Raw genomic sequence first — 15807 nt, forward strand, 5'->3', positions numbered from 1 at the left:
CGTGTGCACATGACAGTCCTGCCTCTCCTGTTCCCTGTGCCTGCACACGTGTGCACATGACAGTCCTGCCTCTCCTGTTCCCTGTGCCTGCACACATGTGTGCACATGACAGTCCTGCCTCTCCTGTTCTCTGTGCCTGCACACATGTGTGCACATGACAGTCCTGCCTCTCCTGTTCTCTGTGCCTGCACACATGTGCACATGACAGTCCTGTCTCTCCCAGGACTTCTTCTGTACAAATACCTTTACATACCTTTGGCACCCAGAAACTCCTAAAGTCCCAACATCCCTCAAACCCAGCTCCCTCAAGACACCTGTGTACATTCATGAACTTGATATACTCAGGTCCATCACATGCAAACTGCACGCATTCACACACACACATACATACACTCACGTACATTCATACTGTTCATGGCTCTAGGCTTGTCCCCATCCTAGAAGATCCTATCACTCAGCCTGATAATTCCATCTACCTAGAGCCACCCACACCCTAAACCTCACCTCATACCCTCATACCAGGTGTAGCCTCTCCTCCCCTCCCCAGCCTGCACATAGACATACATACCTACACCTGGCCCTCTCTTTCATGTGTGTGTGTGTGTGTGTGTGTGTGTGTGTGTGTGTGCAGTGCCCACATGCCTCACTGCCTCAGCACCCCATGTCACCCCATGCAAGGTCCTCCCCACTGTCGTGAAACCCCATGGCTGCTGGGTTCATGCAGAGCACTGGAATGTTAGGTGGGCATTTTGGGGTACAGGCCAGGGAACCCTCTTCAGCTTTCACTCCCCCCACCCCCACCCCTGCTCAGGTGAACTTTCCCCCTGCCGTATCAACAATGGAGGCTGCCAGGATCTGTGTCTGCTCACCCATCAAGGCCATGTCAACTGTTCCTGTCGAGGGGGCCGGATCCTCCAGGAGGACTTCACCTGCCGGGGTGAGGAAGCAAGTTGGAGCTGGGACGGGAGCTGCCGTGGGATGTCAGTACAAGAGACCCCTTCTTCCAGACTCCGCCCAGGCTACAAGGCTGGACTGAGGCCGGGCCACAACTCATGACACCTTCTCCCTCCGCAGCTGTGAACTCCTCTTGTCGGGCACAGGATGAGTTTGAGTGTGCCAATGGGGAGTGTATCAGCTTCAGCCTCACCTGCGATGGCGTCTCCCACTGCAAGGACAAGTCTGACGAGAAGCCCTCCTACTGCAGTAAGGGCAGAGCTTGGACCTTAGGAAGGGACAGTCATGGGGGGAAGCCCCTTCCTGCTGTGACCATGCACACCCTCCCCACACAGACTCACGCCGCTGCAAGAAGACTTTCCGCCAGTGTAACAATGGCCGCTGTGTATCCAACATGCTGTGGTGCAATGGGGTAGATGACTGTGGGGACGGCTCTGATGAGATTCCTTGTAACAGTGAGTAGAGCGCTTTATCCCTGCGTCACCCCAGCCTCCTGCCTCGCCCCTGCCTCCTGCCTCTCCCCTGCCTCCTGCCTCACCCCTGGTTTTTAGTTTCAGTCTCTACCCCGTCCTCACTCTGGCTCAGCATTTGTCCCCAGGCACTCTGAGGACAGGCAAGAACTCTGTCCTGGGCCTTTCTGGCCCTGCAGAGGGACGCTGGCCTGATGGTACTGGTGGGCCCTGTTCTAGAGACCGCCTGTGGCATGGGTGAGTTCCGCTGCCGGGATGGGTCCTGCATTGGGAACTCCAGTCGCTGCAACCAGTTTGTGGATTGTGAGGATGCCTCGGATGAGATGAACTGCAGTGAGTAATAGCCTGCCCATGACTGACAGCCTGCCCATGACTGACAGCTGGCCCATGACTGCATGACTGACAGCCTGCGCGTGACTGACAGCCGGCCTGTGACTGACAGCCGGCCCATGACTGACAGCCGGCCCATGACTGACAGCCTGCCCATGACTGACAGCTGGCCCATGATTGACAGCCTGCTTGTGCCTGTTTTCCTTAGCCCGGCTCTGTCCCCTGTCCCTCCTGCTTCAGGCTGATCTGCCTTATTTCCTCTCAGCCTGCCTAGCCCCGAACTGTAGCCTCTATCCTCTCTGACCTTGCTTTATCTCCCTCCATGGAGGTAGTGAGTCAAGTGGACAGCAGGCACCAAATCTGAAACCATAAGTCTACCACGGGGCCAGCAACTGCTCCCATAGTGTCTTAGAGGGAGCTAGGTCTGACCCTCATCTATTACCACCTCATCTATTCCACCCTCCACGTCGGCCCCTAGGTGGCGCCCTACCCTTCCTCTCTCGTGACCCCACTGACCCACCCTCCCTCCACCAGGCGCCACTGACTGCAGCAGCTATTTCCGCCTGGGCGTGAAAGGCGTCCTCTTCCAGCCTTGTGAGCGGACATCCCTGTGCTACGCACCCAGCTGGGTGTGTGACGGCGCCAACGACTGCGGAGACTACAGCGATGAGCGCGACTGTCCAGGTCGGCCAGTGGAAGCTCGCCGGGTGCACAGGAGGCCCGGGGCTGGCAGTGTCTTCATGGCTGGCAGAGTCTTCATGTCTCCCTTCTACCCCCAGGTGTGAAGCGCCCCAGGTGCCCGCTCAATTACTTTGCCTGCCCCAGCGGGCGCTGTATCCCCATGAGCTGGACGTGTGACAAGGAGGGTGACTGTGAGAACGGCGAGGACGAAACCCACTGCAGTGAGTGCCCTGGGACCCTACCCAGCTCCCACTCGCAGCCCTTCACAGGGAGACCCCTGGGCTCCACGGTGTCTCATCCTCTCAGACTCCAGGATAGACTCACTTCTTCAGCTTGTGATGAGTCGCTCTTGAAGGGATGCCGCAGGCACCTGCCCCGCCTTTCATTGTCTTCTTATTCCTTCTCTTCTATTCCAGACAAGTTCTGCTCAGAGGCGCAGTTCGAGTGCCAGAACCACCGATGTATCTCCAAGCAGTGGCTGTGTGACGGTAGCGATGATTGCGGGGACGGCTCCGACGAGGCGGCTCACTGTGGTAAGCAGTGGCCTGAATCTGGTTTAGGGTGGTCAGTGTCCCACCCCCTAAGGAAGGGTCCACATACCAGTGGGCCATGTTATCATGGCTGCCCGCTCTGCCCTGTCCCCTCCTGAGTCTCTGTGTCTCCTTGCCCCTCACGCAGAAGGCAAGACGTGTGGCCCCTCTTCCTTCTCCTGTCCCGGCACCCACGTGTGTGTCCCTGAGCGTTGGCTCTGTGATGGCGACAAGGACTGTGCTGACGGCGCGGATGAGAGCGTCACCGCTGGCTGCCGTGAGTGGGAGAGGCTGTGAGGAATGGGTGGGCAGCAAACCTCGCATGCAGCCTTGCTTTGCGAACGCTGGCAAATGAGGTCAAGGGTAGGAAGAACTTCAGTGTGTTTGTGAGAACAGAGCCGTGATGTCAGCTCCCGGATCCAGACTCCTCCCACTCTGCCCATTGCTACCACTCATGTTGCAGGAAACTAGGATTGGGGGTGGGAGGGTGACCATCAACAGCTAGTAGGGCAGGGCAGGAGTAGGGCAGGCCTGAGGAGGGACTCTGCCTCCATCCCCAGTGTACAACAGCACCTGTGACGACCGTGAGTTCATGTGCCAGAACCGCCTGTGTATCCCCAAGCATTTCGTGTGTGACCATGACCGTGACTGTGCCGATGGCTCTGATGAATCCCCCGAGTGTGGTGAGTCCCATGACTGGAGGAGTAGCCCTGCCTAGCCACGCTGGGGGTCCAGCCTCATCATCCCCTCCCTCCACCACAGAGTACCCAACCTGCGGCCCCAATGAATTCCGCTGCGCCAATGGGCGTTGTCTGAGCTCCCGGCAGTGGGAGTGTGATGGGGAGAATGATTGTCATGACCACAGTGATGAGGCTCCCAAGAACCCACACTGCACCAGCCCAGGTCAGCCTCTAGGTGGCGCCCTTCCTCCTCATTTCCTGTGACCCCACTGACTTGTTCTCACTACCCTCCACGTTGGCCTCTAGGTGGTGCCCTGACCCTTCCTCCACCTCCCTTGTGACCCTACTGACCTGTTCCTGCCACCCTCCACTTGGCCTCTAGATGGCGCCATGCCCCTTCCTCCTCCTCCTCTCCTGTGATCCCACTGACTGGTTCCCACCACCCTCCATGTTGGTCTCTAAGTGGCACCCTGCCCCTTCCTCCTCCTCTCCTGTGACCCCACTGACCGGTTCCCACCACCCTCCACAGAGCACAAATGCAATGCCTCATCACAGTTCCTGTGCAGCAGCGGGCGCTGCGTGGCTGAGGCGTTGCTCTGCAATGGCCAGGACGACTGCGGGGATGGTTCAGATGAACGCGGGTGCCACGTCAACGAGTGTCTCAGCCGCAAGCTCAGTGGCTGCAGTCAGGACTGCGAGGACCTCAAGATAGGCTTTAAGGTACTCAGGGGTCCGGCCAGAACCCTTTGTTCCTCCCCTCATCCCTCCGTCAAGTACTTATTGAGAACCCACTCTGCTGGAAGTATACTAGGCTCCGAGGACATAGCAGGGCAGACAGAAGTCCCTTTTCAGTTAGAGTCTCCGTTAGAGCCAGCGGGGGGTGTTCCCGGGTGAGAAGAGAGTGGGTTGTCAAGCAGATATGTTGCTCTGGAGCTCAAGCTAAAGGCCCGGCCCGGAGAAAGAATTATCACCCCAGAGAGGCTATTTAAATCCCCAAGGAAGTGACTATAGATGATAAAAGGCCTTAGCCAGCGCTAAGCTACACCGAGGGACCGGGAGGCGAGGGAAGCCACCAAGACAGAATGACAGCCACATGAGGAAAACTCCGAGGGACAGGATGTACAGATTGCAGTCTGTGTGCCTCTTGCCTCCCCGTGCCTTCCTGAGGGCCTCTAGTTGTCTTCGGTTCCCAGAAAGGGGAAGCATAGACTCCAGCCGCGTTCTCAGGGGAAGCACAGGCTCTAGCCGCATCCTCAGCTGCACATCCCTTACCCCCACAGTGCCGCTGTCGCCCAGGCTTCCGGCTAAAGGACGATGGCAGGACCTGTGCCGACCTGGATGAGTGCAGCACCACCTTCCCCTGCAGCCAGCTCTGCATCAACACCCACGGCAGTTACAAGTGTCTGTGTGTGGAGGGCTATGCACCCCGTGGCGGTGACCCCCACAGCTGCAAAGCTGTGACCGGTGAGATGGGCACTTGGAGGGTGAGATGTATTTTAGGCAGCTGTGGGCTTTGGCACCAGGTGGCAGGTAGGGAGAGGGCTTGATACAATGTAGCTGGAGATAGCCTGAGGGGATCAGGGCTGCTGCAGATAGCCTGGGGTACCAGAACTGCTGGAGATAGCTGGGGGGGGGGGTCAGGGCTGCTGGAGATAGCCTGGAGGACCAGAGCTACCTGAGTATACCTAAGCTTGGAGCTGAGCCAGAACCCTCTCCCTACAGATGAGGAGCCATTTCTCATCTTTGCCAACCGGTACTACCTGCGCAAGCTCAACCTGGATGGCTCCAACTACACACTGCTTAAGCAGGTGCCAAAAACAAGCCTTCTTCACACCCACTGTTGACTACCCAGGCCCAGTGCGGCCTCCCCTCTCCCCTCCATTCTTCCCACCGGGGCCCGTGGTTGTCTCCTACTCCCTCTCCCTCTAGCCACATCCTGACTCCAGACATCCTTCCCCAGATACACATATGCCCCTGCGGCAGCTGACTTCCCTGTCCCCATCCCAAACCCAGGGCCTGAACAATGCGGTCGCCTTGGACTTTGACTACCGAGAGCAGATGATCTACTGGACGGACGTGACCACCCAAGGCAGCATGATTCGCAGGATGCACCTCAACGGCAGCAACGTGCAGGTGAAGACAGAAGGCCGCCCCGTGTCGGCTGACAGGCACTCCAGGGTCCCACAGACACGCCTCACACCCTCTCCATAGTCCTTGGCTGTAAAAGAGTCTCCCCTTCTCCACTGCTTCGCCCTGCTCCTCCCTGAGCCACAGAAACATTCTGCTTGCTTCACCTTCCCCTCCTTTCAACTCAACATGTGCAAGCCTTCTTCCCTCACTGCATTCTGAGTTCTGCGTGCTCTGGGTGTGTGTGGGTGGCTCTGGAGACCCCCTGCTTAGAGCTCCTGGTGATGGCCACTAACCATCAGAAGAATGGAGAAGCCATCCCCCAGAGACCGAGGATGCCGCCAGCTCCTCCTTCCCTGTGTTCCTTACAGGTTCTGCACCGGACGGGCCTCAGTAACCCAGATGGGCTGGCTGTGGACTGGGTGGGTGGCAACCTGTACTGGTGTGACAAGGGCAGAGATACCATTGAGGTGTCCAAGCTCAACGGGGCCTATCGAACAGTGCTGGTCAGCTCTGGCCTCCGGGAGCCCAGGGCCCTGGTGGTGGATGTACAGAATGGGTGAGTGGGCAGAGGGGTCGGGGGAGCCCTGGAAAACACCCAGGCCACAGGACACCAGGACAACCCGCAGACTCCTGGTGGGGACAGTCTCTAGACTCTTAGGGTTCACTGCTCCCCACCTGCCAGGTACCTGTACTGGACGGACTGGGGCGACCACTCACTGATCGGCCGGATTGGCATGGATGGGTCTGGGCGCAGCATCATCGTGGACACTAAGATCACATGGCCCAACGGCCTGACTGTGGACTACGTCACGGAACGCATCTACTGGGCTGACGCCCGTGAGGACTACATCGAGTTTGCCAGCCTGGATGGCTCCAACCGTCACGTTGGTCCGTATGCTAGAGAGGCTGCTGGAGGCCAGCAGGCCTGGGGGTGGGGGGTGGGGTCTAAAGGGTTTAGGGTGGCAAGAAGGCAGAGTGTGACAAAACCACAACCCAGGGGCCTTGGGGTCTCAATACCCTGGCGCTTCTCTAGGACAGCCTCAGACACCAAGCCACAATCCAGCTCCTTAGAGGAACAAGGGCTGTCCCCTGTGCAGCTCGGGATGACGGCCTGAGGGGTGGGCACATGAGGACTTCCTAAAGAACACACGTGCTTCATACTTCCTGAGAGAAGCTATGTCCTACTCCAGAGCAGTGGTATGGCTGTTGGTCAGGCTATCACTGTACAACCTTAGGAAGCCATAGAAGCATCTGGGATACATTCCCATCTCGGGGTCCTGACGGGATTTAAGGAGGACAAGTTGGCATGGAACCCAGCCTGTACCGGTGCCGACTAATACTGTGTCTCCCCTGCGTTCCCTCCCATAGTGCTGAGCCAAGACATCCCACACATCTTTGCGCTGACCCTATTTGAAGACTACGTCTACTGGACAGACTGGGAAACGAAGTCCATCAACCGGGCCCACAAGACCACAGGTGCCAACAAAACACTCCTCATCAGCACCCTGCACCGGCCCATGGACCTCCATGTCTTCCATGCCCTGCGCCAGCCAGATGGTAATTGAACAGAAAAAGGTGGGGAGGGGCAAGAGTGGTCCAGGCATGAAAAGCCTGTTCTCAGCAAGGGTCAGGTCCCCTCCCCAGCACTGACTGAGCATCCCTGCTGGGTCCCGGACTTACAGAGGCTATAGGTCCCTTAGCAGCTTCAGTCTGCCCTGGGCTCAATGGTCTCTGACAGCCAGGCCCTAAAGTAGTAGAGAGCCCAGAGATTAGTGAGTGTGGACCAAGAGTGTCAGAGGAAACCCTGAAAGCAGATGGATTCGGGGTAGGATAGAGATGTACCTAGGAGGCCAGACATCCTTTAGAAGGCTGGAAACCATTCCTGGCAGGACCCACCCTCAGTCAGAGAAGCCAGTGGGCAGCCATGACCCTTTAACCTCTTTCCCCTGGCAGTGCCCAATCACCCCTGCAAAGTCAACAATGGTGGCTGTAGCAACCTGTGCCTGCTGTCTCCTGGGGGCGGTCACAAATGCGCCTGCCCCACCAACTTCTATCTGGGTGGCGACGGCCGTACCTGCGTGTCCAACTGCACAGCAAGCCAGGTGAAGTTCCTCCTAAGACCCCCCACGCTGCAACCCCCCCAGTCCCCTGACCCCACACTCCTGTTTCCTGGCACCCACTATCGCCGGCACCTCTGGCATGACGCACACTTCCTGCCTACCTCTTGTGTCCTCACGACAATCCTTGTACACTGCCACCTTATAAGCACCTCTAATACTGATCTCAGGAGGACCGCGAGCCCTTGCCTTCCCGTGCTCTCCCCGTACAGACACCCCTCGTCTGGCTTTCCTAGGTCCATCGTAGCCCTGCTTTCTGTCCAGCTCTGCCACCCACAAACTCTAACACCTCCCACTATTTCTCTGAAACGTTTCCACCCCATGAAAGAAAGCCTTCTGAGTTCCTCGTACCCTTTCCAACCCCTCTTGCCCACCTGTCCTCCAGTTTGTATGCAAGAACGATAAGTGCATCCCCTTCTGGTGGAAGTGTGACACGGAGGACGACTGCGGGGATCACTCAGACGAGCCTCCAGACTGTCGTGAGTGTCCTCAACGCCCCCAGGGGTGGAGACCTCAGTGGCCAACTTGTTCCCTGCTCTTTCTTTTTAGTGTGTGTGTGTGTGCGCGCCTGTGTGTGCGCCTGTGTGTGTGCATGTGTGTACCTATATGTGCATGTATGTACCTGCATATGTGTGTGCATACATGTGTGTGCACCTGTGTGTGTGCCTACGTGTGTCTGTCTGTGTGCATGTGTGTGCCTGAGTGCATGTGTGTACCTGCATATGTGTAAGTATGCATGTGTGTGCGTGTATATCTGTATGTGCATATGTGTGCCTGTCTGTGTGCATGTGTGTGTCTATGTGTGCATGTGTGTACCTATGTGTGTGTGTATATATGTGTGTGCATGTGTGTGCCTGTGTGTGTGAGTGCATGTCTGTGTGTGCCTGCATGTGTGTGTGCCTGAGTGCCTGCATGTGTGCAGTGTGCATTTGCCAGAGCAGGCACGCACATGCGTGGTGAAATGTGTGATGGTCAGAGGACAACTCTCGGAAATCAGCTTTCTCTTTCCTCACTGGGTTCTGAGTATCAGGCTTAGGTGGCAACACCCACCAGGCCATCTTGCTGAACCCATCTCCCCCATCTCCTACTCCTGACACTGAGTCTCCCTTCTCGGCAGCCGAGTTCAAGTGCCGCCCCGGCCAGTTCCAGTGCTCCACCGGTATCTGCACCAACCCTGCCTTCATCTGTGATGGGGACAATGACTGCCAAGACAATAGTGATGAGGCCAATTGCGGTAAGGAGCTGCCTACATACCAGCCATTCCTTCCCCAGCACTTGGGGGTTAGGAGAGAGAGGATGTGCCAGCCTGCAGCAGCTTTCTCTCTAGGCTACATTTCTAGGCTTAGGACCGCAGCCCACCCACCCCCTACAAAGGACATGGAGGCGCCTGCCCTACCTGAGTTCCCTCCCTCTCCCTCTCCCTCTCCCTCTCCCAGACATTCACGTCTGCTTGCCCAGTCAATTCAAGTGCACCAACACCAACCGCTGTATTCCTGGCATCTTCCGTTGCAACGGGCAGGACAACTGTGGGGACGGCGAGGATGAGCGGGATTGCCGTACGTGCCGGGATCACGGAAGTGGGTGGGGGGCACTGACACACACCGTTGTTGCCCACTGCTTCCTGTAGAGGCGCCGAGTTAGTTCTGTTAGCAGGGGACATAAGTCACATTGGACGTTTCCTGGTTTGCTCGTAAAAGCACTGTGCTCTGTATGGACAGCCCGCAGAGCCATTCCTTCCTCCTGACTGAGACCAGGTTTTCGGTGGGAGCACATGGGGGGACCAAAGCTGTGAGGAGATAAAGGGTAAGGTCCTCGTTCTCTGTTCCATCTTGCAGCTGAGGTGACCTGTGCCCCCAACCAGTTCCAGTGCTCCATCACCAAGCGCTGCATCCCCCGCGTCTGGGTCTGTGACAGGGATAATGACTGTGTGGACGGCAGTGATGAGCCTGCCAACTGCAGTGAGTTGACCGTCACCCCTGGACCATCCTCCCTCACAGCCTCTGTGGCTCCAATACCCTGGCAGACAGACCCTTCCCTCGGCTGCCGTACCCTTGCCCAGTGGATCTCTGGTGGGGACGATGCCTCACCTGTGCTGGTGCCTTGCAGCCCAGATGACCTGCGGAGTAGATGAATTCCGCTGCAAGGATTCGGGCCGCTGCATCCCCGCGCGCTGGAAGTGTGACGGAGAAGATGACTGTGGGGATGGTTCAGACGAGCCCAAGGAAGAGTGTGGTAAGCCCGGCCATCTTGATAGGATGGTAGTTTGGGGTTCAGTGGTAGGCCTCTGTGGGCGGGGTCTCGACGTGACCCAGCGTGGGGCTCTTGTGGACCCCGTAGAGCTGATATGGGAAAGCTTCCCCTGCAGTGCCCACTACCTCTGAATCCTGCTCCTCTCCCTCGCCGCCCCTCAGAAGAGAATTGTGCAGTCTCCACCCTCCCTGTTCACCTGCCCCACCCCACCCCAAATCAGCTGCCTTCCCCACACACTTTGCCGGCCTTCCCCAGAACCTCCTGTAGATACCACACGGCAAGAGTGTCAGTGCCTGAGCCCCAGAGCAATCTCTCTCGGAGGGCAATGACCACCTTCTCTCTGCCGCCGGTCTCACTTGTGTACCCTAGACTCTAACATCCACCACCCACTCCACCCCTGACCGCCCCAATATCTGCCTCCACATCTTGCTTCCCCCAGATGAGCGCACCTGTGAGCCATACCAGTTCCGCTGCAAAAACAACCGCTGTGTCCCAGGCCGCTGGCAATGTGACTACGACAACGACTGCGGAGATAACTCGGACGAGGAGAGCTGCAGTATGTCCTATGCCTTACCCCCGCCCGTCATTTCCTTTCCCAGGCCTTGGCATCTCCCTCCTCAGCACCTCGCCCCTCCTAACTCCCACCCGGCGCAGAGGGTGGCCTCCGAGGGCAAGGGGTCAGGCACCCCTCAGCCGTGCTCCACCCTACTCTATGTCCTTGTACTTGAGCTTGTGACATTTCATCTCATCTCATGTTTCTCTCCATTTTCACACTGTCCTCTTGGGGTTGCAGAGGTAGGTGTCTCTGGTGTACCCCTGTTCCTGCGAGCTCTGCCTCTGCCTGGAGCCCCGCCCATCCCTGTGCGTGCTTTTCTGCCCACCATCCTTAACTGGCCTCTTCCCCAGACCTGGCGCTTGTCTCCGTGGTCTTGTTCTCCCCTCCCTCCCCTACGTGGTCTGTCCTAAGGACAGGACCAGGGACCCGTGCCCTCTCCCATGTGTCTGTACCTAATGGGATAAGTGTGAGTACCCTCCCGACCCAGCCAATCCCGTGAGGACAGCCAGTTAAACGCTGTTCGCCACTGGTTGAGTGTCTCAATCATTACACCAGTCAGCTGTGGCCTCTTCACGGATGGACGTAGGGATGAGCCTTGTGCTTGGGAGTTAGTATTTCTGAGGACTGGAGATGCCCTGTGCCCACCCTGCTGGGACCTGTCTCTCCTCAGCACCTCGGCCCTGCTCTGAGAGTGAGTTTTCCTGTGCCAACGGCCGCTGCATCGCTGGGCGCTGGAAGTGTGACGGAGATCATGACTGTGCCGATGGCTCAGACGAGGTGAGGAGAGCTCAAGGAAAGGGATGGTCTCAGTAGAATTGGGGCAGGACCCCAAGGGCCTGATTGGGCTGCTGGTCCCCATGCCCACAGAAAGACTGCACCCCCCGCTGTGATATGGACCAGTTCCAGTGCAAGAGTGGTCACTGCATCCCCCTGCGCTGGCGCTGTGACGCGGATGCTGACTGTATGGACGGCAGTGATGAGGAAGCCTGTGGCACAGGGGGTGAGTGAGCCCCTTCATCCTGGTGCCTCCACCCTCCCTGCCTCCCCCAGCCCACTGTGTGGCCCTGTTTAATCTTTTAATTCTGCCATTTGTTGGTACTGCAACAAACTCTTTTTTTTTCTTTTTTTTATTTTCTTTATTTACATTTCGAATGCTATCCTGAAAGTTCCCTATACCCCCCGCCCCTGCTCCTCTACCCACCCACTCCCACTACTTGGCCCAGGCCTTCCCTTGTGCTGGGTCATATAAAGTTCTGCAACAAACTCTTATTAACCATATACCGCAAGCCAGGTGCACGGACCTAGTGTTGAGTTGAATATAGCAGTAGACAATGCTCAGGCCCACTCTGGGTACATTTTATGCAGGTTTTACCGTGTTGTACTAATTCTTTTAATCTCACTGGGGAGTTCTACCCTGCCTTTAATCATTCAGTTCCCAGATAAAAGACACAAAACTTTTATATTTATAGTAAGCCAATAACACACCAGAGCTAGGCAGATATCAACCCTCTAAGCTATTTAGAATCTACTTCCCCATCCATAACCCTGAGTTATAACTTGCCATGTTCCATCTGAGAAGCTCTTAACTCCAATTGGCCAGCCCTCTTGGACATGTTTTCATAACTCACCTACCACATGGCATCTTCTCCCTCTCCTGGCAGTCCCTGCCTCAGACCCCCAGCCTGGGAATCAAAACCCCGCCTATTTCTCTTTTGCCCAGCTATAGGCTGTAGGCATCTTTATTCACCAATCAGGGATAACTTGAGGGACAAGGTTACATTAGCATCACTTGGGTCCATGTGAAAATCTCCTGTTCCTTGGGGGCAACCAGGACCAGTATTTAGCAATATGATACATAGAGATACACTACAATACAAAGTGATACAATACAATACAATGTAACAGATTTAACATCAGCGGTGGTCGGAACTTGCTAAGGAGGCTAACTAGGTAGAGATCAAGCAGACGCCTGTAGTCTAGGTCTACCCACGCCTTACCCACCTCCCACCCAGTTGCCTGTGTTACAAGGCCAGCTCCTGCTCATCTTCCTTCCCTGGGTCTGCTATAGCCAAACATGCCTGGGCTCAGCCCCTGGAGGGCCCAGTGTGACACCTGTTAGAAGAGAAGCAGGGGCCTCACCTGCAAGGCAGCCTTCTGGTTCTGCCCTGTGGGCTGATGGTAGCAACCAAAGCTAAGTCTTCGAACTGCCGCACATCTGTGCTTGTCACGGACTAGACTAGACTCAGGTATCCCACCTCACCTACTCAAGGAGAACATTCTAAACACTTGTCAACACTGCTCCAAGTAGCCTCTCCTCCCCCTAAATACCAGAGGAAGCACATTGCCCCTCTGCCCACTGGGCAGAAAATGAAGACACCTGAGTTTGATTTAGTGACAGTTTCTGTGATGACCCCCGGGCCTCAGTCAGGCCCATGGCTTGAGTGATGGACAGCACCCTGCAGCCACAGCTGCATTCATTTGTACCCCTCTGTTCACCCCTCACCCAGTGAGAACCTGTCCGTTGGATGAGTTTCAATGTAACAACACCTTGTGCAAGCCGCTGGCCTGGAAGTGTGATGGAGAGGATGACTGTGGGGACAACTCAGATGAGAACCCTGAGGAATGCGGTGAGATGTTGGGGGGGGGGTGCTGGAGAGATGGCTCAGAGGTTAAGAGCACTGACTGCTCTTCCAGAGGTCCTGAGTTCAATTCCCAGCAACCGCATGGTGGCTCATGACCATATCTGTAATGGAATCTGGTGCCCTCTTCTGGTGTGTCTGAAGACAGCGACAGTGTACTCATATAAATAAATTAAATAGATAGATTTAAGATTAGGGGTCATCCACAGCAAGGATGCTAGAGACCTGGCTCCTATACTCCCCAGAGGCCAGCTCTTCCCTACCACTTGCCCTCAAGACTGATTGTGGCTCTATCTGCTGGCTTCTACAGCCCGGTTCACCTGCCCTCCCAACCGGCCCTTCCGCTGCAAGAATGACCGCGTCTGCCTGTGGATTGGGCGCCAGTGTGACGGCGTGGACAACTGTGGAGATGGGACTGATGAGGAGGACTGTGGTGAGCTGAGGGCGATGAGCCGGGGCTGAGGGGAGCAGACTGTTGTAAGGTTTTAAATCTGGGGAGAGTGGAGCACTTCGGTAAGGTATGGGTGGCCTCCTGGGGCCCTGAGTCTGCAGGGTCAGCACACACACCCTCAGCTTGGTGAGCAGCCAGGACACACTGTATTCCCGATGTCTCTGTGGATGTAAGGGTAGTGTGCTCAGTACCCAGAGCCTAAAGCCTCTCCCCTCCCCAGAGCCCCCCACAGCCCAGAACCCCCACTGCAAAGACAAGAAGGAGTTCCTGTGCCGGAACCAGCGCTGTCTGTCATCCTCCCTGCGCTGTAACATGTTCGATGACTGCGGTGATGGCTCCGATGAAGAAGATTGCAGCATCGGTAGGACCAGGCCTGAGAGCAGAGGGTGGGTGGGCACCAGGGGGCGTGGCTCAGGGGAGGGCCAGAGGGCGGGGCTCAGGGGAAGAACTCCACCGCCTGTCCCCCACAGACCCCAAGCTGACCAGCTGTGCCACCAATGCCAGCATGTGTGGGGACGAAGCACGTTGTGTGCGCACCGAGAAAGCTGCCTACTGTGCCTGCCGCTCGGGCTTCCATACTGTGCCGGGCCAGCCTGGTTGCCAGGGTAGGAGAACCGGATGGGAGATGGGGCAGGAACCCCAGCTCCTAGACTCCCCCATGACACCCAGTGTAACCCCCAGACATCAATGAGTGCCTGCGCTTCGGCACCTGCTCTCAGCTCTGCAACAACACCAAGGGAGGCCACCTCTGCAGCTGCGCCCGCAACTTCATGAAGACACACAACACCTGCAAAGCTGAAGGTGCCTGAGTCGGGAAGGGGCGGAAGGGGCGGAGCCAGAAGGAAGGGTGGGTGGGGTCGGGCCACACCAGCTATAAAATGGGGCTGGTCTGGAATGGAACATTCCCGATCACACTTCGTTGCTCAGACTTGGATGCCCAGACTCAAGGTACACCGGGATGCCATCCTGAGCAAAGAAAAGCACAGGAAATGTAGAAGATACCGCCTGGCTTTCTGGAGAAGTTCTATGAGAGCAACACTGCCATGTGGCACACAGTGTCTCCTCCCCTCTCCTGAATTGAGAGTACAGCCAGACTCACAGTCACTTGGGCCCACCTGCATGTTCCCTCCATGCCCTGACAAAGTATTGCACCTTTCATATGACCTTACACCGTGCACATACCACGCACATATCCCCCACATCTCTGTACTGTCTCGGCACCTATCAGAGTCTGTAGTAGACCTACATGGTGATGTAGAATTCCTGGAACTCTCAGGAAGCAGGTAACAGACGGACAGATTTCTGAAGGATCTGATCAGTCTGGATCAGCTTGGGGACAGGTTAGAGCCCTCGTGACTGCCATTGGCTACACCAGCATGGAAAACATCCCCTTCTGTCGAAAACAAATGGTCTGGTTAGATCGGAGGCTACTGTAGCACGGCAGGGTCTTGACTGGAGGTCACCTACTCCAGCCCTTGGCCAGATGCGTCCAAGGGATGGAACTCGGGCCCTGGGGTCTCGCCTCAGCCTTTCAAGCCCATCTGATAGGTGGTCTCTCTCACTCTGGCAGGCTCCGAGTACCAGGTGCTATACATCGCTGATGACAACGAGATCCGCAGCTTGTTCCCGGGCCACCCCCACTCAGCCTACGAGCAGACGTTCCAGGGCGACGAGAGTGTCCGCATAGACGCCATGGATGTCCATGTCAAGGCCGGACGTGTCTACTGGACTAACTGGCACACGGGCACAATCTCCTACAGGAGCCTGCCCCCTGCCGCCCCTCCCACCACTTCCAACCGCCACCGGAGGCAGATCGACCGGGGCGTCACCCACCTCAATGTAAGTGTCCAGCCTGTCAGAGATTGGGTGGAAGAGCTCTGCAGGACAGAGCTGACTTGAAAAGGACAGTGTGGGGGCTGGGAGGGCAGAAGACTAGAAGACAGGAGTGGTCAGGTCAGCCTGCTTGGCGCAGATAACAATTGCCAGAGCAATAAGAAGTATCCGGCCTGGAGAGATGGC

General features: G+C 56.7%; 1 protein-coding gene across 3 annotated transcripts in view; it reads left to right on the forward strand.

Annotated features, from left to right (window-relative positions):
• Lrp1 (LDL receptor related protein 1) overlaps positions 1 to 15807 on the forward strand; it is an 83907-nt gene that overhangs the window by 62157 nt on the left and 5943 nt on the right. For all 3 annotated transcript variants that reach the window (XM_021204244.2, XM_029542320.1, XM_029542321.1), the window contains exons 45-76: positions 812 to 937; positions 1075 to 1203; positions 1290 to 1409; positions 1644 to 1757; positions 2289 to 2438; positions 2534 to 2656; positions 2852 to 2968; positions 3114 to 3242; positions 3526 to 3648; positions 3728 to 3868; positions 4175 to 4365; positions 4926 to 5109; positions 5368 to 5453; positions 5659 to 5778; positions 6144 to 6331; positions 6458 to 6663; positions 7144 to 7332; positions 7729 to 7877; positions 8278 to 8371; positions 9010 to 9126; positions 9329 to 9448; positions 9728 to 9850; positions 9999 to 10124; positions 10582 to 10698; positions 11369 to 11475; positions 11566 to 11698; positions 13206 to 13325; positions 13648 to 13770; positions 14009 to 14149; positions 14259 to 14393; positions 14470 to 14589; positions 15359 to 15627. In XM_021204244.2, coding sequence (XP_021059903.1) covers positions 812 to 937; positions 1075 to 1203; positions 1290 to 1409; positions 1644 to 1757; positions 2289 to 2438; positions 2534 to 2656; positions 2852 to 2968; positions 3114 to 3242; positions 3526 to 3648; positions 3728 to 3868; positions 4175 to 4365; positions 4926 to 5109; positions 5368 to 5453; positions 5659 to 5778; positions 6144 to 6331; positions 6458 to 6663; positions 7144 to 7332; positions 7729 to 7877; positions 8278 to 8371; positions 9010 to 9126; positions 9329 to 9448; positions 9728 to 9850; positions 9999 to 10124; positions 10582 to 10698; positions 11369 to 11475; positions 11566 to 11698; positions 13206 to 13325; positions 13648 to 13770; positions 14009 to 14149; positions 14259 to 14393; positions 14470 to 14589; positions 15359 to 15627 — 4430 coding nt within the window. The remainder of the gene's footprint in view (positions 1 to 811; positions 938 to 1074; positions 1204 to 1289; positions 1410 to 1643; positions 1758 to 2288; positions 2439 to 2533; positions 2657 to 2851; positions 2969 to 3113; positions 3243 to 3525; positions 3649 to 3727; positions 3869 to 4174; positions 4366 to 4925; positions 5110 to 5367; positions 5454 to 5658; positions 5779 to 6143; positions 6332 to 6457; positions 6664 to 7143; positions 7333 to 7728; positions 7878 to 8277; positions 8372 to 9009; positions 9127 to 9328; positions 9449 to 9727; positions 9851 to 9998; positions 10125 to 10581; positions 10699 to 11368; positions 11476 to 11565; positions 11699 to 13205; positions 13326 to 13647; positions 13771 to 14008; positions 14150 to 14258; positions 14394 to 14469; positions 14590 to 15358; positions 15628 to 15807) is intronic.

This window comes from Mus pahari, chromosome 9 (assembly GCF_900095145.1).
Source record: "Mus pahari chromosome 9, PAHARI_EIJ_v1.1, whole genome shotgun sequence".
NCBI classification, from domain to species: Eukaryota; Metazoa; Chordata; class Mammalia; order Rodentia; family Muridae; genus Mus; species Mus pahari.